Genomic DNA, 23,840 nt, shown 5'->3' on the forward strand with positions numbered 1-23,840 from the left:
TCATATTGACAGACTCTAGTCATTAACTGTAAATTTACACATTTCTGAAACCAAGGTGATTTTGTATTTTAATACCTTTTGAAAGTTAAGCATTAGTGCTCAGTGGGATCCTTAATGCATCATAAACCAGTGTTTCAGCTTCTGTCGAAACCAGTGGAACTCGGGTGGGATGGCAGAACATATGCTTCACGTGCTTAAGGCCTTGGAGTCAGTCCCCAGCCTGAAAACAAAACCAAGCTCATAGCTTCCAAAAAAACAAACAACTACTCAAATTACAAAACACTGACCTCACTCCCCAATTCACAAGTATAGCATTCAGTACAGAGCAGAGGAAGGAGAGGAGTAAGACAAACATTAGAATGGGACATTAAAAAAAAGGTATGTGTGGATAAAGATCATACAGGCATGCCAGACTTCAGCTTTTACTGTGATACCAAGTCCTTAGAGGTTTCTGAGTAGAAAGGTGGCATCGTCTGATAGATTCTAAATACGAATCACTCTGCTTTGTGGAAAATAACCTGTATCAAGTAAATAACAGAAGCAAAGTTACGTGCCGAGGAATACACCCACAGGAAGGAGTAACATGTGCACTAAAAGACAGACACGAGGCTTTTAATAGCAATTTTATTCATAATGACCACAAAGTGGAAACAATCCAAATATTCATCAACATTGAATGGGTAAACCAGTACAACAAATGGACTGTGACACATACACAGTGAAAAATGAGCCGTTACAATCCACGACATGGTTACTACAGCAGACAGAGAGAACAGAAGACACAGGAGTGTCTATAATTACACTTGATATAGATTTAACACAGGCAAAACTAACCGACAGGCAATAAGGGTCAGACCAGCGACTATCTCTCTGTGTGAAAGGCAAAGGACACCTACTGGAGTAACTACTTTCTACCTTGACCTGGGTGGTGCGTTTACAGGGGAATATAAAAATCCACGGAGGTGGACACCGAGTATTTGTAAATTTTTATCTCAGTGAAAAAGCAAAGGCATATTTAAAATGATGTAGGGGAAAAGAACCATGATAATTAGTAGTGTTATCTTCCAAATAGTTCATTTTCCTCCCGGCAGTATGGAGGGATGGCACTGCTCCTTGAACTCTGGTGTGGCTGAGGGCTTTCTCAGCCTCTGCTGTCTGCCTGCCAAACTTTCTCTCCTAATGAGTATCTGCTTTGTCCTGAGCCCTGAGGCAGGGGCGCTGTAAGCAGGAATTAGTGAACAACGTATTTCAGCTTGTGTTGCACACACACTGTGTCAGAACTACTCAACTCTGCAACTGTAGAGGGAAACAGCCATGGCGGTTCATGGACAGGCATGGCTGTACCCTCTAACACTTCCTCTGAGGACGGACTTGGCCTACCTGCTCCTCACCTGCATGAAGTCCTAGACAACTTGCCACAGAAAGTTCTGGAGACACTAAACTTTTGTAGTTATTCACCTCATGGCAACCTTTCCAATCCGGATGCAGAATTAAAATACTAAACATGCTGCTTAGTGATTAGCTGGGAGGCATTCAGGAAGATTGCTATTGGAAGATAGAAAAACGTTATTACACAGGGGGAATTTATATTATAGAGAGGCAAAAGTGCCCTTTCAGATGAACTGGGAGACAGGACATCCACCCTTTATTAAAGAAGAAAGAATTATCTTGTGGTGGCTGTTGGCTGTAATAGAACATGAACTCAGTATTTGGTCAGTTTCAAGACAGAAATTATAGACTATAAAGTACTTATAGTGTAGGATGAGGCAATTTTTCAAATATGAGATAAAAATGAGAAACTTTAACACAAAGGTTGATGAAAACCTAGTTTTGCAACAAGGATCAAATCTCTGGATAACTGTCATACTTACTACTAAGACCTCAGAGTGAACTAATTTAGTAATTAACTAATTAATGTGACTTCCTAAAACTGTAAGTCCAAGAGAATGATACAGTTCATCTCTTAAATTGGGCAAATAGCTTAATTACAGAGACTCAGGGTCTGGCTTTCAGACTAAAGAATGAAGAGGTCCAGTTACCTAGAAATGAAGTTCACAAAGGTATGAAACAAGAAAGCAAGGAAATACAGCAAACCGAAAAGTATATGTTAACTGGACCTTATCTGGGGTTTTCCCCTTGGGGAGATGGCGTGGAACATTAATGAGCTGAGGATCTAGTAGCCAGAAGGGCTAAAGACAACCTTCTCAGAAACAAATTTACTTACTTTGAAATTCCAGAAGAGCCAGAAATCATCTGTAAAGGAAAGTAACTACTAAATAGCATGCCATTTTCTCCTAGGGTTGAAGCCTACAAAAAGGAAAAATGGATGTTAACTCTTATGTGGCATTGTCTTTCTCCAATCTGAAGGTAATTTTTAGATTACAGAACTCAGTTCAATCTAAGCACTTATCCAATCCTTTCCCTCTATATGTAGGTTCCTTTGGAAATTAAAAACAAAACAAAACAAAACAAAAACCAAAAAGACTCTTATGGATGTACTTAACACTACAGAGCAGACTTGTGAGTATACTTAGCTTTGAATCTTGACATTACTACTAATTTACTAGGGTAAATTACAATCTGTTTTCTTAACAACATTCACATAATATTTGAATCACATGCTAAGCACTGCACTAAATTCAAGAAACACAACAATGAGGTCCCTAGTCACAAATAAGGTGAGTTTCATTTCTTAACTTGCAATCCATGGCTAAGAACTATTCAATGAACAGGCAGGATGTCTATGAAGATCAAATGAAGACTGTGAAGATTTCAAAGGTCATAATAACCAGACAAGCATTTATTTGCCCAAACATTTACCCAAATGCCAGGCTTTAAACTATTCACTAGAGATGAAACAATGGGTTAGACTTCTCTGTTCCAGTATAGCTATGACCAATTTGCAGTAAGAAATGCTAAGTAGGAAGGACAAGGGTGTTTAGCAAGTGTAGTTGGGCACCTGGCCTAGAGGGCGCCACTGAAGCTTCTTAGATATATAAACTAAGATCTGCAAGATGAACATGTTTATATCCTATCTGTTCTGACAGCAGTGGTGAAAGCCATGGAGCAGTGTGATCAGTTTGGGGCTTGGGCGAGGGCAACTGATGGGCAACTGTAATGCCATCTGCAGAAGGGCAATGAGAGCAAGGGCAGGCTTGGGAGAAAGAGCTAAGATGTGTTGGGAGGCTGGCGAGAGAGCAGAGTGTCAGTGATACCAACAACTAGGATTTAGGGGGACATCTTCAGGAGATAAGAGTTTGTAAATATCTGCGTACAGGGGGCAACTAAAGTCATAGAAAGAGAGAGAACAACTAAGGAGGTACTGTAGGCAAACGAGGCAACAGAGATTAGGCGGCCTAGAAAAAAAAAAAGTAAACAAAACAACCGACAGACATAACCAGACATACTTAAGGAAGAGGTGCCTGTGATGACTGAGCATACCTGGAGCTGGTGTGTCTGCAATGCTAGGATGATTTCAAGCAGGGAAAAATACTGACAGATACTGAACTTGAGTGATTTGACTGGCAACATGGGAGACTGGGCCAGCACATATTTGAACTAGCGGGAATGAGAGAAATGCAGAAGGAACAGTTAAGGACACAGAGTTGTTTGTCTTTTAAATGGCACTTATTTTAACTATATCCACTGATACCACAGGACCAGTAACAACTATATATTTAAAAAGGAAAGACTGCCATGCAGCTAGTCACTTAGTACAGAAAACGGCAAAACACCTTAAACAAGTGGCTCTCAACCCGTGGGTCGCAACCCCTCTGGGTTGCACATCAGATATTTACATTATGATTCCTAAGAGTAGCAAAATTACATTTATGAAGTAGCAATGAAATAATCTTATGGTTGGGGGTCACCTCATGAACTGTATTAAAGGGTTGCAGCATCAGCAAGGTTGAGAACCACTGTCTTAAGCAAACAAACAAACAAACAAACAAACAGGAAAAAAAAACCCCCAAGGCTAGTTACAGCAAACTCTATTGCTGAGGGTCAATTAAAAGAAAAAACAAAACTTTAGCTTATTTATATCTCCCCCATACTCACACAGTGGCTATATGATGCAATCTAATTTTATTATCGCTTTAAGCAAAACACGAGAACTTGATAGGATGCACAAGATAATAATATTTAGAGGACTACGAATAGAAAGTAGAAGTGGCTTTCAGGACTTCTGATCATTCTTTCAAATAATAAAAGTATTTGAAGGATTTGCTGTGAACGGTAATACACAAAGCTACTGGGAAATTACCAGTAGAGTCCTTCTGCTTTTCAGGTATTTAGACTTATTCTTGGATAAGCAAAATGTCAACCTGACACTGGCTTTTCTCCTCTAAACAACTGGAATTAGGCTTCCCTATCAAGTATGCCATCAGTTTCTACTGGAGATTTCCCCGTCCCTTGAAATAAGATAATGTGTACTTGGTGGGGGAGGGTGCTGGCACTTTGGGAGGGATGACTCTTCATGGCATCAGGCTATCCTGAAAACCACAGGAGAAATCTTTAAGCTCAAACGCTAGAAGAACCCTCCAGTAAATTAGATAATCACAAAGGTGCCCAGACACACTTCCCAGCACTTTGTGGAAGGAAGGGTTCTTCTACATTTGGTTGGCTTTTAGGCTCGTGCAGCTTAGGTATCGGTTCCTTCTAAATTCTTGGTTGTAATCAGGTTCCTTGAATGTGCAACAGGATAATATGCTGCAGTATTTAAGACAGAAAGTAGCACGACAGCGTTGAAACTGTACTTGCGGATGATTTACAAATCGGGTGCTGCTTTTACATCCAGCTTACAATGTTGAGTTTATCATAAGGTTGACGTTTTCACAGTTAACATGTCTGATAACTGATAACCAACGTCTCTAGGAGTAGGAATTGTTACAGTCTGTGGATAAGGCTGCTTCTTGAGATTTAAATATTACTTGTGCACTGTCTTAACTACTCAATGTGTAAGACAGTGCTAGAGTAAATCCATTTTCAGCAGCTAACAAAATCTGACACTTGTCATTTCAAAATAAAGTGTCTCCCTTAAGCATAGTTTCTTTTATAAAACATTAATACACATGCAGAAAAGACAAATAAGCTAAAACCTCTCATAACTCCTGATCCTGAAGTATAAAGGTCCCTCTCCCACCCACCCCTCACTGTTTTCGTAGGGTCAAAGTTCTTTCTAGGGTAGAAAAAAGAATTACCGACTGGCAATGGTTAAGATTCCATACTTACCATGGTCCTTTGATAGACAGCTGAAAAAACTGCCCCTAGCTGTGAGAAATAAGGAGCAAACCTCCAATATGTGTTTATCCTTAATTCCTGATAGTAAGAGGCCTCCTAAATCAAATCTTAAAATTTTTCTTGCTGCTCCAACCAAGTTTTGATTACTTCCTCCATCTGTAATGTCACTGTCAACTGGGTAGGAGGGGGTGGAGCCGAAACTCTGCCAGTATTTACTTCAGGCTCAGAAATATGCTTTCAAAAATAATCTTAAATTCTGTTAGCTAGACAAAATACCTCCACTGTGTGGTACGCTCCTTTCCAGAAACTTAATTAGCTATGTTTCTGTAAACTGACTCAAATACACTTTAAGGAGTTGGTCATTTCAAACCATGTATCACACTTTTTACACCGTGTCAAAATAAGAGCTGAAACTTTTGGCATATTATCTCCGGAACATCTTAAAATCAGACTTCTAGTTCAACTTACAATATCAATATTAAACTCGTTGAAAATCCGTTATAACACAAAAGTAAAAGGCAATGACATGTCCATTAAATGAAGTTTTTAAAAGGTGGTGTTCTTATGTTTCAGTCCCATGTTGCCAAAGGAGATGTGGAAAAGGCAACGTGTCAGAAAGATGTCAACGTTGATCAATTTGGACATCTTTTTATTAATAAGCTCAATGCTTCCCAACAATCCAAATTAGTGTAAGTGTGAAAGAAAAATCAGTTTTTCCTTTTCAAACTGAATTCTCGTTGTACGGCAAAGGCTTACGAATCATTTCTTTCTCTCACAAGGTCATCCCAACGAGGATCCATTTCAGTTGTAGCAACTCGAAAGAGCGCTTGGAGATGCTCATCCGTCAGTGGCTGGCTCAGGGTATGCTGGTTTCGGGTTAAATAGGAAAAAGCCTTATCACAGATTTGGTTACTGTCAAACAAGGATGCCACCTTATAGGCAACCCCTTTGATAATTGGGTAAGCTTCACCAGACAGTCCGGCATAAAACTGCCCCAGGTCTTTGACTCTGTATTCGTCCCACAGGTCAGTATTCCCCTGAAGCTTTGTCAACTCCACTCTCACCGAAATAGGCGCGTATTCGGGTTTGAAGCTAAATGGGTTTGCGAAGAGCTCCAAGTCCTTTTTGATGAACCTCAGGTCCTTGAAATGTCTCTCGAAATCTTTCAGTAGGCGGGAGATCACCATTTGGTACCTGTCGGGGTCAAATATTTTTTGATCGTCCTTAAACTGCTGCTTAAGCTCATCGACGACTATGCTGAAGGCAGGAAAGTCGGCGAGGTTTACTTCTTCCATGTGTCTCTGGAGGGAACTCAGCTTAGCCTCAAAAGTACAGATCCGGTCAAAGGCGGCGGCAGCAAAGACCTTACTGATTTGCAGTTCTTCACTGATCTCTCGAAGATAATCCATAATATCTACCAAGAAGCCAAAATCACAAAGCCACTGCTTGTCCGAGAAGTGGACTGTCGTTGCCCCCACGGAAACCAGGAAGGCCTCTATCTCTTTCCTTAGTGAAAATATTAGTTTTAACGTCTTGCCTCTTCTCAGCCAGTTGTTCAAGCACCGTCCATTAACCCTTTCACCGTGCTCCGATTCAGACTCGGTCAGTAAAGGCTGAAACTCTGGGCGTCTGACGCCTCGGGTCTTAATCATAACCACCCATTCAGATATAGTATTTATGATCTGATTAATATCCACATCGTAAGAGCTCAACAGTTCCAAGTGCAGGAATCCCGAATAGTGGATAACGTTCCAACAGTTGGGGCTCACGGCCTTTTCTCTCATGTAGGAGACCAGTCCCGAGTTCTCACCAATCATCCTTAAAGTGTGGGTCGTGGTCAGTCCGACCATTCGCTGTAAGCTGAGCCCTGCTGTCTGCAAGGCCTCCAGGATTGCCGACATGAGGGCCCCAACACTGAAGTGATGAGTCAGGTTGATAATCGTCAGAAGATCTTCCTGCACCTCCAGGTCGCGGCCGACGCCGCGGATGAAGACCAGGAGGTAGTTCTCATAGGCCACAAAAGCCTGGTCATCCAAAGCAAGGGAGTAGGCCTTAAAGTCCCTGGCTCGGTTAAACAGCTGGCTACGGAGGTTGCTGTCAATGCTCAGAATCCTCTGCCGTGTGATCTCTGGAGACAAATCGATGCCCTCCAGAACGCCGACGTGATCGGGCAGCACCTCCCTCAGCAACACCTCCATGCATTGGTGGACGAAGTCTCCCTCACCCCAGCCGCGACCCTTCAAGGCCAAGAAGCGACAGAGGCCGAGGCCTGCCCGCGTCGCTCTCTCCTCCGGGGTGAGCACGGAGGCCACGGACATGTCGCCCTGACGCAGACGCTCCACCAGGGCCGCGCGCTCCTCGTCCCCTACGAACCGTTCGTAGAATTCGTGTTCGGCCTCGTAGTGGCGCCTCACGTCGCGTTCCCGGGTGGAGGCGACCAGGCGGCGGCACACCAGGCACAGGGCCCCGTCGCCCTCCGCAGGCTCCACCACCAAGTAACGCTGGGTCCACTCGGGTCGGAACACTAGGGCCTCATCGACTTCCATCCTAAGCCTCTTGGGCGTCATCCACATTCTGCGGGAGGCCACAAGATAACGGCGAGCTCAGAGGCCGCAGCAAACGGGGAGGAGCCCGACGAGCGCCAAGCACCCCGTGGGTTCTGCGCCAGATCACCCGAGCAGGGGTGCGCCAGCCTCCGCCAGGGCACCTCCGCTCCTATTGGCTGGAGATTTCGTATTCCCTCAGCTCTCGGGAAGGAGCCAATAGGAAGAGCGGACCGTGAACTTTGCCGCGCAAGCGCGTTGTCTCCTCGCCCAGTGGGCGGCCGCTGTTTAGGGCGGGACCGAGGCCCAGGAACTGACGTGGGCAGGCACCTGACTGGCGTTCGCGCTGCCCAATCGTCTCTTGTCGCTGCGAAGGCTGGGCAGGACGGCGTCGGCGGAAGCTGGAGGAAGAACGCGAGCGTGAAGAGCCGAAGTGATTGGCTGACGGCGAGCTCTGGCGCCACTATGGCGTTTGTAGCGGGAGTTATTCGGCGTCTGGACGAGACGGTGGTGAACCGCATAGCGGCGGGGGAAGTTATCCAGCGGCCGGCTAACGCCATCAAAGAGATGATTGAAAACTGGTACGGAGGCAGCGGAGCCGAGTTCCCCGGAGGCGGCCCGGGCCGGCCCACCTGCTGCAGTCGGCCAGCGAGCGCTGCGCTGGGCACAGGGACCCCGAGCGCGCTGGCCCTCCCCCGGGCTTCCCGCTGGCGGGGGTCCGCACGGCTTCCGCGAGCCCCTTTTGGGTCTCCAGGACAGGAAGCAGGCGTGATGTTGATGTAATGGTACCTTCCCGAAGGAAGCTGCCTAACTTCACACACGCGGAAGATGGCGCAACTGATGATGTGTGAATGTGTAGGGTGGAGAGAGAAACAATCTTCAGAGTATGCCGCGTTCAGTTTACCGTTTGCTCAGTCCGTACACATGCAAGGCACAGTTCCTTCTGAGTTTTATTCAAAATCACTGGCGTTTTAGATCAGGCCAGTGGGTTTTGTTTTTTTTTTTTTTTTTTTCTGACTCTCCTATTGTCAAATTAGTGGGCCAGTTAGTGTCCTAGGGAGATAGGGAGAGGCATTTCTTTTTTTCTTTCTTTTTTTTTTTTCCTTCTGGGACTTAAATCCGTCACGTTGTGAAGTGGAGAGGTTACAAATGTGGACAGAAAAGGGAATGTGAACAGTATGCCTCAAAATGGACACACCACCAAATAATTTCACAAAAGGATGCCCATAGAGTATACACAAAGACTAGGTCAGATCCTTTGTGTTAATATCAGTTGATGTTAGTGAAGCCCATACTTTGTAAGGAAAAAAAAAAAGATTTCTCCAGTGTGGAATACTACTAGTCTGGTAGAAGTTCACCGGAAACAAGCCATTCACGACAGTGGTATTGCAACAGGGAGAAAGCAAAGGAGTTAAAAGGTCATCAAAAGGAGCAGGGACATTTGATCGGGTGTCTCAATAGACTGCTGTACACAGAACGAACTATCGGATAGGCCAGTGATTGTACTATGCCTAATGAAACAGCTTAAAAATAGCATAGCTTATATTCGAGCAGAGGTTTTGCGTAGATTCTAGTTAAATGTTTTTTAAGGTTTTTGATACAGAGCTGCCAAGAAAAGTTTATTATTTAAATAACTTACTGTCTTTTTTTTTTCAATAAAGAATTTTTCATGAGAGGAAATTTATTACTTCCCCTTTTCACGAAGCCCCAGGCCAAATTGGTTTTTTGAGGTAGATAATAACTTCTTCCTTTTTAAGATTATTTCCCTTTCTTAGCTTAATTAATTTTGTTTACTGATTTGTGTCTATGGTGGAGGTTGTGTGTACAGCACACTTATGGAGGTCAGACAAGAACCTTGAGTTGATTCCCTTTCCATATTGTGGGTCCCAGGGATTAATCTCGGGAAATCTGGTTAGTGGCAGGTGCTTTTACTGCCTCAGACATTTTATGGGCACTACTAAAAAACAAAAACTTTTTTAAATTTAAATTTTCAATTTATGTGTAAAGGTGCTGTGCTGGTGGCATTTGCCTATGCACTGTGGGCATGGATTGCCCTCAGAGGCCTAAAGAGGACATCAAGTCCTCTGCAATTGGGATTTCAGGTGGTTGTGAGCCACCACCATGTGGGTGCTAGGAATTGAACCCTTTTCCTCTGGAAGAGCAGCCAGTGCTCCTAACTGCAGAGCTCTCTCTCCAGGCCCCTACCTTTTAACCTTCTTGTTTGTTTGTTTTTTGAGATGGGGTTTCTCTGTGTAGCACCCCTGGCTGTTCTGGAACTTGCCTTGTAGACCAGGCTGGTCTTGAACTCACCAAGATCCATCTGCTTCTGTCTCCAGAGTGCTGGGATTAAAGATGTGCTCCACCACACACGGCTCCCCATAAGCCTCTTGAAGAAATTTCTGCGTGGCAGGTTTTCTTTACTTTATCATGAGTTTTCTTGAAAATATAAGAGTAGAGGAAAGCCAGGCATGGTGGCACACACCTTGAATCCCAGAGCTTAGGGAGGCAAAGGCAGGTGGATCTGTGTGAGTTCAAGGCTAGCCTGGTCCAGAACTACACAGAGAAACTCTGTCTTGAAAAATAAAGCAAAAACAAAACAACCCCCCCAAAAAAACCAAAGCAAAAAAAAAACAGAGACTAAATTGTTGTACCAATAAAATTAGTTGAAAAGAGAATAAAAACAAATGTGCTAAAAAGATGGTCCTCCAGAAACAGAAATGTTGGTTCTGCACTTATCATTCATATAGTACCCACATTGAGCTTATAAGACAAAGAGAAAACATATTACTCAAGCACTCTATTTGGAATTTGTTATTATATGTGTATCAAAGTAGTTGCAGCTGACAAAATATTTTCTCTGATTGCCAGTTTAGATGCAAAATCTACAAATATTCAAGTGATTGTTAAAGAAGGAGGCCTGAAACTAATTCAGATCCAGGACAATGGCACTGGAATCAGAGTAAGTAAAGCCTGGGGGAGCTGGGTTCGTGAGCTTCATCTCAAACCTCTATGAAAAATGCAAGAATCTCCCTAAGCTCGTGTAACTTTAGTCTTTTCCAGAAGGCATTTTTGATTGAAAGCTTGAGCACTAACATTAATCATGTATTAAGTTTCTATTGTGTATTGGACATTGTTCGGGGGATGTGTCAGTAAATAAAATGGGAAAAAATCCTTTGTTTTCTTGTCTTGGTAGTGGGAGTCAGTAAGTAGTGCCCAATATGTCAGATGGTATGCAGTTCCTTCAGAATGTAAAAGCTGGGAGGAAAATAGGATCAGAGGGTGGGAGGGATGCAATCTCCATTTATTGGTGATTCAGGAGGGATATGGATGTGATATTTATGGAGAAAACCAAATGGAGATCAAGGGACAAGTTATGAAACTGTTGAAAGGGTGATTGTTGTGGGCAGAGAGAACAACAGAAACCACAAAGTTGAAGCGTGCCTGATCATGACAGACCAGTAAGGAAGCCAGCATATCTCCAACAGGGAGAACAAGAAAGGGTAAAGGACATGGGAGGAAGCAAGTTAGCTCTTCTGGCCATAGCTTTTTCGGCAGCTATGGTGGGATATGACCCAATGATTTTTAAGCAAAACACTTCATGATATGGTGATGAGTTTTATTACAAAACTTTTGAATGGGCCCGAATGATGCTTAGTGGTTAGGAGCACTTGCCACACTTGCCGAGGACCAGTGTAGAAGAGTGTAGCAGCTGTGGAAAGCGATATGGTACTTTCTTAGAATGACGATCACTGTTTCTACTTCTGTGCATCTGCAGATGAGTGAGATCAGGGACACAGGTAGATCTGTGTGGTTGTATTCATATCATTATTTACAATAGGCCCAGGGTAAAAGTGGCTCTCATCCATCAGCAGATGAGTGGATAAAGTGATACACATCTACACAGCAGAGGAGTATTCAGCCTTAGATAGGCTTGGAATTCTGATATGTGCCAACAGGGATAAAGTTGGAAGACTTTATATTAAATGAAATAAGTCAATCACAAAGAGTAAAAGGAGTGAACAGTTCCTATTACATGAGGTTTCTAGGGAAGTCACTCAGAGAGACAGAATGTGGAATGGTGTTTGCCAGGGAATGGGAAATGGGAGAATGGAAAGTTACTGTTAAACAGGTAATAAGAGTCAGTTTAAGAAAAATGATGACATTTTGGACATGGATGGTTGTGTTAATTTACTGATTAGATTTCTATAAATTTAACTAATGTAAATATGTACTTAATTATACACATAAAAATTGTTAAAACTAAAAGCTTGTGTTTCTTATTTTTAACATTGTCTCTAAACACCCCCCCCCCCGTGTGTGTGTGTGGGGGGGGGCAGTATTTATTCCTAGAGGTCAAAAGAGGGCATTGGTTTCCCTGGAGCTGGAGTTAGAAGTAGCTGTGAGCCCCTGTTATGGGTGCTAGGATCTGAACTCAGGCCCTTTAAAGAGCAGCAAGTGCTCTTACACTGAGCCATCTCTCCAGCCCATGTTTATGGCTTTTGAGGCAGGGTCTCTTGTGACTAAGACTAACTTTGATTGCACAGTATTGCTAAGGGTGACTAAATTCTTGTCCCTCCTACTTCTATCTCCAAAATGCTAGAATTCCAAGTGTGTGTCACCACACCCAGCTAAAATGAAGCTTTTGTTCTGTGTTGTTTTACTACAATTTTAAGAGTTTTGTTTTGTTTTTTAATTGAAAAAGAAAATGAAATTTGGGTGTGATATCATATGTGCACACTCCCAGCACTTGAGAGATGAAGGCTGGAGAATTAAGTTTGAAGCATCCTGGCTTACATAGTGAGATCCTGACTGAAAAAGGATTGACTGGTGGGGTGGGGGTCGGGAGGAGACAGAAATGAATGATAGAGTCCCAGTGCTAGGAGGTGGGGGACAATGAAATGGGAAATGCATGACACTGGGAAGGAGTGACTTAGTAAAGAAAGTGAAAATCTAGGTCCCGTGGTATTTTGGATGCCAAATAAGGATGTTAGTACTAATTTAAACCTCTTGTGAGCATTTCTTCTCAGATTAAAGCAATAAAATGAAAATCCAGAAAATCCAGAGAGATGATTATTCACTCTTTTTTTCCCCTCTTAATCATGTAGAAGGAAGATATGGATATTGTGTGTGAGAGGTTCACTACAAGTAAACTGCAGACTTTTGAAGATTTAGCCAGTATTTCTACCTATGGCTTTCGGGGTGAGGTAAGCTAAGGCTTGAAGAAATATATAAAAATGCCCTCCTGTGATAACATTGTCATTTCTCAGCAGAGACAAATGGAATCTAATACTTTGTACTTATTAAATACATGTAAATTATAACAAATTTAGCTTTCCAGGACAGAGAATTTTTCAAAAATACTAGATATACTATTTTATCTACAGAGACACTGGATATCATGTGTCTTTTTATAGAGGCCCCTACCCATCTATGAAGTTTTATCAGAAAGTCAAATGTGAATTTGATTAATAGTTTCATCTGCATACCAGTGTATGGAAAATATAGGGGCATATAGGAATGGTAGCGTAAACTGTACTGGGATTAGAAAACACGCATATAATAGACTCAGCCTGCAAACTGAACAGGAATAAAGAGCAGAGACGGAATGAGGATGGCAAACTTAGATATTTGAGGGGCCTGAGGATCCACTCCATGATTTTTCTCTATCTCTTATTTGATTTCTCTCGCTCTCTGTCTCTCTCTTTCTCTTAAAAAGTAGCCCTGATGTTCCTAGAGCTCACACAGATCTGCCTGCTTCTGTCTCCCTAGGTCCCCACACTCACACTTCATTGAATCTTATCTAGATTCTAATTTGAGCAAATGTTGATTTTTTTTTTTTTTTGCTTTTTCAAGGCAGAAATATTTGAACATATTAGCTATTAGGCAGTATTTAGTTTTCTTAGAAAAATTGGAATTGAATTTTTATGCTAAAATATCTATAGATAAATGTCTAGGGATATATGAAATAGAAAAGGATGATTTTAGAAATTAAAATGAGAATCTTCTGGGTACAGGTTAGTTTTTTTGTCAGCCTCCTAACACAGGGTCGGTCCATCTGGGAAGAGGGAACCTCAGTTAAGAAAATGCACCCATAAGACTGTCTGCTGTGGGCAGCACTACCTCTATGCTGGGCTGGTCAGAAAGGTCAGAAAGCAGGCTGAGCAAGCCAGTAAGCAGCATTCCTCCATGGCCTCTGCTTCAGTTCCTGCCTCTGGTCCTACCTCAGGCGCCTTCCTAACTTCCCTTCATAGTGAATGAAGATTGGAATGTGTAAGCCTAGTCAGCCCTTTCTTCCCCAGGTTGCTTTTGGTCATGGCATTTCATGACAGCATGTCTGTTTTTATGATTTCATTCCTTGCAGAAGCTACAAACATACTTTCCATGCAGGACTGTAGTTTAAGTCTTGGTTTCTTTCTTTTTTAAAAAGCTTTTGTGTACATATTGTTTTAATCTTTTTTTTTTAAAGATTTATTTATTTTGTATACAGTGAGGGCACTTGATCTCATTATAGATGGTTGTGAGCCACCATGTGGTTGCTGGGAATTGAACTCAGCACCTCTGGAAGAGCAGCCAAGTGCTCTTAACCACTGAGCCATCTCTCCAGCCCAGGTCTTGGTTTCTTATTGAAAATTTAGGCTGTACATTTTTTCCTTATGGAGACTTTAATGAATACTTGTACACATCACTGTGTTTTGTTTAGTTATTTCCTTAGGATAAAATTGTTCAAATAGCATTCCTAGGTAAAAACACATGTTCTAAAACTATCAGTAGGAGTATCTTTTTTTTTTTCTTTTCTTTTGAGACAGGGTTTCTCTGTATAGTCTTGGCTGTCCTGAAACTCATGTTGTAGACCAGGCTGACCTTGAAGGCACAGAGAGCCATCTGCCTCTTCATCCCAAGTGCTGGGATTAAAGGCATGCAACACCACTGTCCAGCTCAAATAGGGGTATATTATCCCCTCCTTTCCAAATTACCACAAAGTTAATGCTGTAAAACAACATTTCACTATAAACTTCTGAAGTCAGAAGACGTGTCAGATATGGCAGAGACTCCAGTTTGGGTAGGGTACTGTCCCTCTTGGGAAGCTCTAGTGGGTAATGACTTTGTGGAAAGCAAATTAAAGGAGAGAAGAAAAGGAACATGTTTTTATTTGGGAGCCTCTGAATTTTTCTCATCATGGGCTGTGGTGGTTTGAATAAGATGGCCTCCGTCAGCTCATATATGTGAATGCTTAGTCACCAGCGAGTGGAACTGTTTGAAAGGGTTAGGAAGTTTGGGAGGTGTGGCCTTGTTGGTACACAGTGAAGTTTCAAAAGCCGCCTGTGAGCCCAGAGTCTTTCTGCTTCAGGATCAGGATGTAGCTCCCAGCTATGATGATAATGGATAATAACCCTCTGAAACTGTAAGCAAGCCCCCACTGAAATGCTCTTTTTTAAACAGTTGTCATGATCCTGGTATTTCTACACAGCAATAGAACAGTAACTAAGGCATTTTATTGATTAAATTTAATAAAAAGGCAGTTATGAGCTATGACAGTTTAGGTGAAACCAGGGTAGTCTTAAGTACTCTCTTTCTCACAGTAACCTCAAAATTGTTCCCAGTAGGTTGTTTCTAAAAGGTTTACCTTGCAGCTGTCTCTGGTCAGGTGTAGGGAGTACGGTTTTTCCTCCCGCTGCCTAGTCTTGTCCCGCTGCTGCGCCAGCCCCAAATAATACATCGAGACTCTGTTTTTGATGTAATTTTGTTGGCCTGTTATTAGTTTTTTATCGGCTAGCTCTGTCTTAATTATTAACCCATTTTTATGTATTTCCACATGGTCTTACCGAGAGCGGAGGAATGGCCGTTTTGTTCTCTCCAGACTCTCCATCTTGACTCTCCTTCTTACTGCTTTCTCTCTCCTCCTTGTCTCCTAGTCCCTCCTATCTAGCTTTCCTATTGGCCAACAGTGCTTTATTCATTAACCAGTATGAGAAACATACAGAATGACATCTCCCATCAGTCAGGTTGAAGGAAGATAGTTTCATCCTAGCTGCAACTCTGTGGGTCATTTTCCAAGCCCCTGGCCTCCTGAATCCTTAGTCTATCTTTGGAGTTCCTGTTTGCTGTAATTAGACAGGAGGTGTTTATATATTGAGGGACAGCTTTGTGCCAGGGATGCCTCAGGACCCTTTATGAATTAGCCCCACAGCATAGATTGACCATTTCCCTGATTCACATGATGAAATTGACACTGGATGTGTAAAACACCTAATCTGGACATCTAGACAGTGAAAAAGTGGAGAGAGAATCCAGGCACTCTGACCCAGAGTCTTAGGTTCCTGTCTGCTTGAAAAGGTCCTTCTAAATCAGCAGGGCTGTCTGCTGTGCTGTTTATTGGCCCACTTCTTCCTGAAAATAAATAGGATTGTGTCCTATGAGCAGGCCTTGCTTTACACAGGTCTCAGAGTTGTTTATATTTTAAGCTTTGAACCAGGTCTTTATCACCCTGGTTGGTCTTGAACTCCTTATGTCCTGAGGCTGGTCTTAAGCGTCCAATTTTCCTGTCTTTACCTCCAAAATATGAGGATTACAAGCTGCACTACCACCTGAGCTCAAGTTTGTAAGTGTTGAAAATTACATAAGCCAAGCTGGGTACAATGGCACATGCCTATAATAGCGGTTCTTGGGAAGCTAAATGGGACAGTTGAGAGTTTGAGACCAGCCTGGCCACCGAAGGACAGAGGGATACATAATACAACCTGGGAAATCTGGTGATGACCAATTAATCTCTCAGCCTGAAGCATATTATTCCCTTTTTGCTCATTTGCTTTTGAAAAGGGGTCAAGTTCTTTTGTTGATCTCAAACTCCTGGGTTCGGGTGATCCTCCTGCCTCAGGTGCCCAAGCAGAGCCATGTTTCCTTTTAATAATTAAACCTGCCTCAGCTGTGTAGATCTTGCATAGACCCATTGTAGCAATTTTAAATTCACAGTTTTTAAAGTACGATTGTTTATGTAAAGCCATTTCGAAAGAACTTATTTTTTTCTTTCTGAAGGCACATTTTTAATTTCTTGGAAGATACATCACTGAAAATATATGAAATAGTTTGCTTCCATTTGGAACTGAAGTGTTCCCTACAGGCTCATGCATTGAAAGCTTGGTTCCCAGTTTGTTGTTATTGGGAATTATTGAAACGAAGGGGAGAGGATAGTGAACCCTTCCTGGTCCTCTTCTCTTTGGCCTCTGTGGATGTCAGGTGTGAGTGGCTTTGGTCTCCATGAGCTCTGTGCCATGATGAATTTCTTCAGCACAGGACCAAAAGCATCGGGACCTACTGACCATCGAGTAGGTCCTCTGATACCATCAGCTAAAAGAAGCCTTTTGTCTATAAGTTGGTCATCTCGTGCATTGTTACAGTAATGGGAAACTGTCCAGCATAGTCCCTGTGTACCAGCAGGAAATACAGTTGCTGTTAACATAGGAAGTGTTGGTGTGATTCCTTCTGGAGTTTTAATATATGCTTTCCTTTGTTTTAGTAATTACCCTATAAATTAGATTTTATCTTTTTCTAAACAAAAAATCATCAAATTGTTCATTGTTGCTACATTAATGTAGATCAAAATAGACTTTTGATGAAGCAACAGTTTTCCTTTCATCTTCTTTTCTTTCCTCCCTAGGCTTTGGCAAGTATAAGCCATGTGGCTCATGTTACTATTACAACCAAAACAGCTGATGGAAAATGTGCATACAGGTATGTGGTGATGACTTTTGTGGGGTGTTTGGTTTCAGTGTGACTCTCCCTAAATATAAGTGTTACTTTGTTGTTGTTATTAAGATATTAGTTTTCTTCCCTTCCTATGAATAAAGTGTTCATCCACAGGGATGATCATGAGGTAGTACTTTTACCTCATGGCTTCTTTTTACATTTTACAATAACTTATTTTATGTGTATGGATATTTTGATTGCATGCATGTCTGGGTAACTAGTATATGTCTGGTGCCTTTGGAGGCCAGAACAGGGTATGTGATCTGGGACTGGAGTTACAAGTGATTGTAAGCTGCCATATGAGTTCTGGGAATAGAATACAAGGTCCTCTGGAAGTTTCCAGGTCACAAGATGTGTCCTATAAAGAGGTAATGAAACTCCATTCTGCTCCTTTTCTCTTTGGCCTCTGTGTTCTGCTGGAAGATCAGCCAGCGCTTTTAACAGCTGAGTCATCTCTCCAGGCCCACTTCACCGCTTAAGAGATAAGTTGTGCCAGGTGGTGGTGCACGCCTTTAATCCCAGCACTCAGGAGGCAGAAGCAGGTGGCTCTTTATGAGTTTGAGGCCAGCCTGGTCTACAGAGCCAGCTCTAGGACAGCCAGGGCCACACAGAGAAATCCTGTCTCAAAAAACCAAAATAAGACAAAACAAACAAAAAGGAAGAAGAAAAAGAAGAAAGCAGGCTGAGCAAGCCATGGGGAGCAAGCCAGTGAGCAGCACCCTTCCATGGCCTCTGCATCAACTCCTGCCTCCAGGTTCCTGCCCTGCACAAGTTCCTGTCCTGACTTTGATGTGGAAGTGTAAGCCAAATAAACCCTTTCCTTCCCAATTTTCTTTAGCCAGGGTGTTTCATCACAGCAATAGGAACTCCAACAAAGACACCATATGCCCTGAACCCACTTTCTAGCCCCTTCTTTCCATATATTACCAGTGCTATGTGTTCCAAAACTCATTGCTCTCTGACCTAACGAGATGGCTTTTCTTGCTCTAGTCTCTTAAAACTATTCCTCTTCAAAGCCTGGATGAGTTTCTTTCCTTTCTCTGATGCTATCACCTACCCAGCTGCCCCCTCCACAAACAGGCTGAAGGGTTCTGTTTTTGCTTTTTGTTTTTGCTGGGTCATTTAGCACATTGGTCTTCACTTGGATAAAATGACTGTTCCTGTGCCAGATCAAGCTATTTTGTTTGTTGGATACTGTGTTTTGTTTTGTTTTTGAGACAGTCATGCTTTGTAGCTCTGGCTACCTGGAACTTGCAATGACCATCCTGCTTTTGTCTCTCAAGTGCCTAGGATTACAGATATATATTGCTGTTGCTGGCTAAGGTCTTTTTTAGGACTCAGGATTTCAGCAGGCAAATGGTTATAGAATTGCAACAACATTTACAGCTATCTTAAGCAATGGCAAAGTTGTTGGTTAGTAAATCAGAATTTAACAGCTCAGGCAAGATTTGCTACAATAGGGCTTTAAAATAAAATCCAATTAACAATATATAATAATTATAACAATAATGTATTAATATAATTTTTATTTTTAAAGTGTGGTAATATGGGTACCATTATGAAGGAGATTAGAAAGTTTTACTAGTTCTGTTGTGGATTTTTGTTTTGGGTGGTGAATAATACGTAAAATATATTTCATACTGAAGTTGTAAAATTTAATTTGAAGCTCCACAGGTTCATTCCTCACTGCCTGTTCTAACTGTGTAGAAGTTTGTTGAGTTAGATAGACTTTGGGTTTGATGAATTTTGGTGTATGAGGTTTTATTTATTTGCAAGCTTTTTTTTATAATGAAGTTTATTGTTTTAAATGTGGAGTATTAATATATTTGTTTTATGTAATCCAGGAACTTGCAAGGCATTCCAGTGTTGGGATAATAGATAAATGCCACTGTGCTTATACTATGATTTTTGTTTTTATGCTTTGGATAAGCATCCTGTTAGATGTTAATAATCTTTACTGTTTTCTGACTAGAGCAAGTTACTCAGATGGAAAGCTGCAAGCCCCTCCTAAACCATGTGCAGGCAACCAGGGTACCCAGATTACGGTAAGAATGGAACATGGGAATAAAACTGGTGACAAACAGCTTAGTGGGAATGCCGAAGTGAAAAAAAAAAAAAAAAAAAAACAAAAACAAACAAACAAAAACCCAAATGGGCTCTGAGTTTCTGGTGTAAAAAATCAAATAAACTTTTGACTTGTAATAGAAGTCCCAAGATACCTAAGCTTCTAAGTAAGAAAAGTGATTATTGGGTTTTATGGCATGGCAGCCTGCCTACCTTCTTATCTTTTGTAAGGAGCTGGGATGGTAAGAATCAGTGGTAGAGTAGTTGGTATTGAAAAAACATTATGTGTGACTCTAGAAGACATGGGCCGGAGTCCCTGGCTTCTTTCAGTGCGTGTGTATTCAGGCAGTTCATTTAACATCTCAGAATTTCAGTCTCCAGTGTCCCCAGCAGAACAAAGAATTCCTACCCGCCTGTGTCAGAGGGTCTTGGGTGGGTCGTGTGAGTGTTGTCAGTCAAGAGGAAACCCGTCAGGCAGCATGTCAGTGTCTTTCCAGTCTAGGATCCCATAGAACACGTCTCTGGTCCTTTTACTCCTGACCCCAGCTGTAGCTCATCCCAAGTCCTGGGCATGAAAGGCAGGCAGGAACAAAAGCGTGCTTCAAAGTGCTGGCTAGGTTGAGCCTTAGCTGTGATTGTTGAGAACTCCAAATTACCTCGAGTCTTATGATTGAATTTAGTTTGAAAAATGTCTCTGAACGCCGTGTAATACAGTAATTGATTGTAGAGTTACATTCATTTCTTACTAAATTGTCTACCTTCTTGAGCAAGACAATTTTAAATGTCTTCATATTTTTAGTCCTTTATATTTTTAACAGTGTGTCATAGAGTCATCCCCATTATTTATTTGAGAAGTCAGTGAATGTGGGATGCAGGAAAAATACCCTTTAATCCCTTTGTTGATGCCTTCTTATCCTTTCTCCTCACTGAGTCAGGACTTAGGACAGTGCTGTTGGTAATGTCCCTGGATTCACTACCTTGAGATCCAGCTTTAAGTAGACAGTCAAAGCTTTCCACGTACATCCATGAACTTACAAGACAACTGGATCTCTCTTCAGGTGGAGGACCTTTTTTACAACATAATGACAAGGCGGAAAGCTTTGAAAAATCCAAGCGAAGAGTATGGGAAGATTTTGGAAGTTGTTGGCAGGTACTGTCCAAAAACTAGGAGTAAGTCTTGGAGCGCTGTCGTTAAAGGGCTGTACCCAATGCTTGTAAATTGAGAGCACGTGCTGCTCTGGCCCTAGATTTGCTCAGCAGTCCTGAATCTTGACTCATCTTGCCAGGGTGCAAGTTGGTCTCTTTTGGGTTGGGGGTTCTTTGCTGGCAGATGACGCAAACTCAGCTACCTTGAGCCAGAAAGAAGTCGCTGAACAGTTGCTCACTGGGTAGGAAGAGGTAAGACAGAGTTACTGGAGAGCCTCCTGTGTTCTCTTCTGCCTCTGCTTTATTAAAGTCCTGCCCTGGACAGTGCTATGATTGGCATTAATTGGGATCCATGTACCCACAGCTCTGGGGATACTTTTTGGTTACAGTCTTTACTTAGCATGCCTTGGAAGGGTTGGGATAAAAGGAATGTCCCAAAGCAACTTGGAGGCTGTTAACAGGAGAAGGGGACTCAGGGCAGCTAAAAGAGAATTATGTTTTGATAAACGTAATATATTGGTTCAAATGGCTGCAGCAGGGGCTTTGAACCCAAGTGTCTTTAGATTATTTTTTTAAAGATTTATTTATTATTATGCATATAGTATTCTGCCAGCATGCATGTCTATAGGCCAGAAGAGAGCACCAGATCTTTGTTGATGGTTGTGAGTCACCATGTGGTTGCTGGAAATTGGACCCAGAACCTCTGGAAGAGCAGCCAGTGCTCTTAACTGCTGAGCCAACTCTCCATTCCTTAAAGATAGCTGTTTTTTTGAGACAGGATTTGTCTATGTAGCAGTTCTGGCTGTCCTGAAACTTGCTTTGTATACCAGGCTGGCCTCTAACTCACTTGAGAGCTGCCTCCCAAGTGCTGGGAATAAAGGGGTGCACCACCACTGCCTGGCACTGTGTCTTTGAATCTTAACAGTTGTTTGTGTCAACTGTCTTTCAGTATATCGAAAATATATTTGTCCATCCAGGAACCGGTTCATGTATTAGGTCCCTTAAGCCCCCCCCCCCCATCCCCACTAGTAAAGTTATATAAGTTAGTGTCAAAAATATTCTCAGTGACTGGCTAGTTGTAAGTGTAGTAAGGTGGAAAATTGTTATTTTAAAAATGCATTTCACTTAACAGAGGTGAACAGAGGAGGGATAAAGTCAAAGGCTGTGGAGACACTGGAACAGGACCCAGAAGCCAGGAAAAAGCAGTGGGGAGAATGAATTACAGGGTTGAGAATGTCCTGGTGTGTGGCCAGGTCATGCTGGGAAAATAACCCTGCAGGTTCAGATTGTGCCAAGACCCAGTCAGTAGCCTGAAACAGTCTGTGCTGTGTTTGACTTAGTCACATTTGGCACTGGTGTTGCCATGAGTCTCTGTTGCTTTGTTTTCTTGTGGATAATATAGGTTATATTAAGGTATTTTGATTGTACATATCTTTGTTTAAATCACCTTTTTCTTTTGAATCTATCAAGTTATTTAATCTACAGTAGATCTCTGAATTTAGTATGCATTTAACTACCATCTGCTTAGTTTTACCTTTTCTTTTCCAGGTATTCAATACACAATTCAGGCATTAGTTTCTCAGTTAAAAAAGTAAGTCATGATTCATTTCAAAAGATATATTCCTTTTTGTTTTATATGTGCAAATACTTTGCCTGCATGTATTTCTCTGCACCATGTGCATGTCTGGTGCCCACAGAAAAGGGCATCAAATCCCCTGGAACTGGAGTTATGGATGGTTGTGAGTGTTATGTGGGCGCAGGAAAGAGAATTTGGGACCTGTGCAAGAGTGTATGACTTCTGAAAGACAGTGTGTATTAGGAAAGAAGAGTAGATTTTTAAGAAAACATTCCTCTTCTTAGGGTTATTGGCTGTCAAGTCATTATTCTGTCTGTTTTTCAGCAAGGTGAGACAGTGGCTGATATCAGAACACTACCCAATGCTACAACTGTGGACAACATTCGCTCCATCTTTGGGAGTGCCGTTAGTCGGTATGTAAGTAGTCCACCTATAACAAAATCTTTCAAGTTCTTTCCCTAAATTCTTCAACCCACTGTATTATTTTGAAAATTGCCAAGATAATGGATGCTGTTAGAGTTGGCATAGTCAACCTGTTTTCATGTTTCATGTTAGTTGATGCAATCACTATCCCACATATCAGTGCTGTGCCTATAGATCTGTTTGTTCTTTTGGCCTTTGTTATCAAAATGTTTATAATTTAAAAATCTAATCTGTCACCCTTGATGATCCTGTTTTCCTTTTATTGCATTATTACAGGATGAGGATTTAATTTACTTACCATTCAGCGTTGATTAATTGCCTTTCTTATTTCATGATTTCTATCAAGTTTGGGGTGCAAAGCTGAATGAAATTTTCTGTTCTTAAAGAATAGATTTGCAGATGTTAGCAGCTGTCATTATCAAAGAAGCCTGGAGAGAAGAATTTGCTCATGAGTTCCTCTTGAGCTCCCCTCTGTAAAACCCATCATTTCCATCACAGGTTTCTTGCTAGGACTTCCTGATTTGAATTTCACCCCAGGTGACAAGATTCTTCCTGTCCCAGGCATACATGAGGTATTCCATTGTACAGATGGAGTCAACTGGACCTGCCTTGATTTTCCCCAAGTTCTGAAAAGCATTGGAAGTTGTCCTAATACTGAAATTCTACTTCCAAGGATAAACAGTTTATTCTTTGGGTAAAACCAAGGGAACAAGTAGTTTGCTTATCATCATCCTTTTCTTCCTAATTAAATGTAAATGAGTTAATATAAAAAAACTGTACTCCTAGGTCAAAGGAAGAGCTCTATATTCTACAGGGTAACTTTTAAGAGCTTTTGGCAAGATTCTAAGACTGAACACTAGTCATGGAATCCCCGGGGCTGTAAAAGATTACACAAATACTCCCTAGAGAGTATTTCCAGAAGTAGGTTTCCAAACTGTCCTGAGACATTGGAGGAAGAAAGGGTTTGTGGGTCAGTGTTTAACACTGCAGGCTTCACTGTGCATCCCAGGACTGAGAGGGCATGTTACTCCAGGAAAAGCAGCCCCAGTCTACACAGCAGAGTCCAGTGAGTATAGTCCAGAGACTATACACTGTACAGTGTACAG

General features: G+C 41.9%; 2 protein-coding genes across 4 annotated transcripts in view; one reads left to right on the forward strand and one right to left on the reverse strand.

Moving 5' to 3' along the window:
* Positions 1-610: 610 nt before the first annotated feature.
* Positions 611-7,943, reverse strand: Epm2aip1 (EPM2A interacting protein 1). The gene has a single exon (XM_051203079.1). It carries the CDS (start codon positions 7,809-7,811, stop codon positions 5,991-5,993), a length of 1,821 nt encoding a protein of 606 aa, XP_051059036.1. The 5' UTR covers positions 7,812-7,943; the 3' UTR covers positions 611-5,990.
* A 199-nt stretch (positions 7,944-8,142) lies between these two features.
* Positions 8,143-23,840, forward strand: part of Mlh1 (mutL homolog 1) — a 41,277-nt gene continuing 25,579 nt past the window's right edge. The window contains exons 1-8 of one of the 3 annotated variants that reach the window (XM_051203098.1): positions 8,143-8,362; positions 10,650-10,740; positions 12,887-12,985; positions 17,437-17,510; positions 19,498-19,570; positions 20,648-20,739; positions 22,284-22,326; positions 22,636-22,724. In XM_051203098.1, the coding sequence (XP_051059055.1) occupies positions 8,247-8,362; positions 10,650-10,740; positions 12,887-12,985; positions 17,437-17,510; positions 19,498-19,570; positions 20,648-20,739; positions 22,284-22,326; positions 22,636-22,724 (677 nt within the window). In that variant the 5' untranslated portion in view covers positions 8,143-8,246. The remainder of the gene's footprint in view (positions 8,363-10,649; positions 10,741-12,886; positions 12,986-17,436; positions 17,511-19,497; positions 19,571-20,647; positions 20,740-22,283; positions 22,327-22,635; positions 22,725-23,840) is intronic. The other 2 variants (XM_051203091.1, XM_051203105.1) reach the window with 2 other exon arrangements.

The sequence above is a fragment of the Phodopus roborovskii genome, unplaced genomic scaffold (genome assembly GCF_943737965.1).
Source record: "Phodopus roborovskii unplaced genomic scaffold, PHOROB, whole genome shotgun sequence".
Lineage (NCBI taxonomy): Eukaryota > Metazoa > Chordata > Mammalia > Rodentia > Cricetidae > Phodopus > Phodopus roborovskii.

What these genes read in the sequence shown, in the direction of transcription:
- Epm2aip1 (XM_051203079.1), bottom strand. Translation starts at nt 7,811, where the DNA reads ATGTGGATGACGCCCAAGAGGCTTAGGATGGAAGTCGATGAGGCCCTA.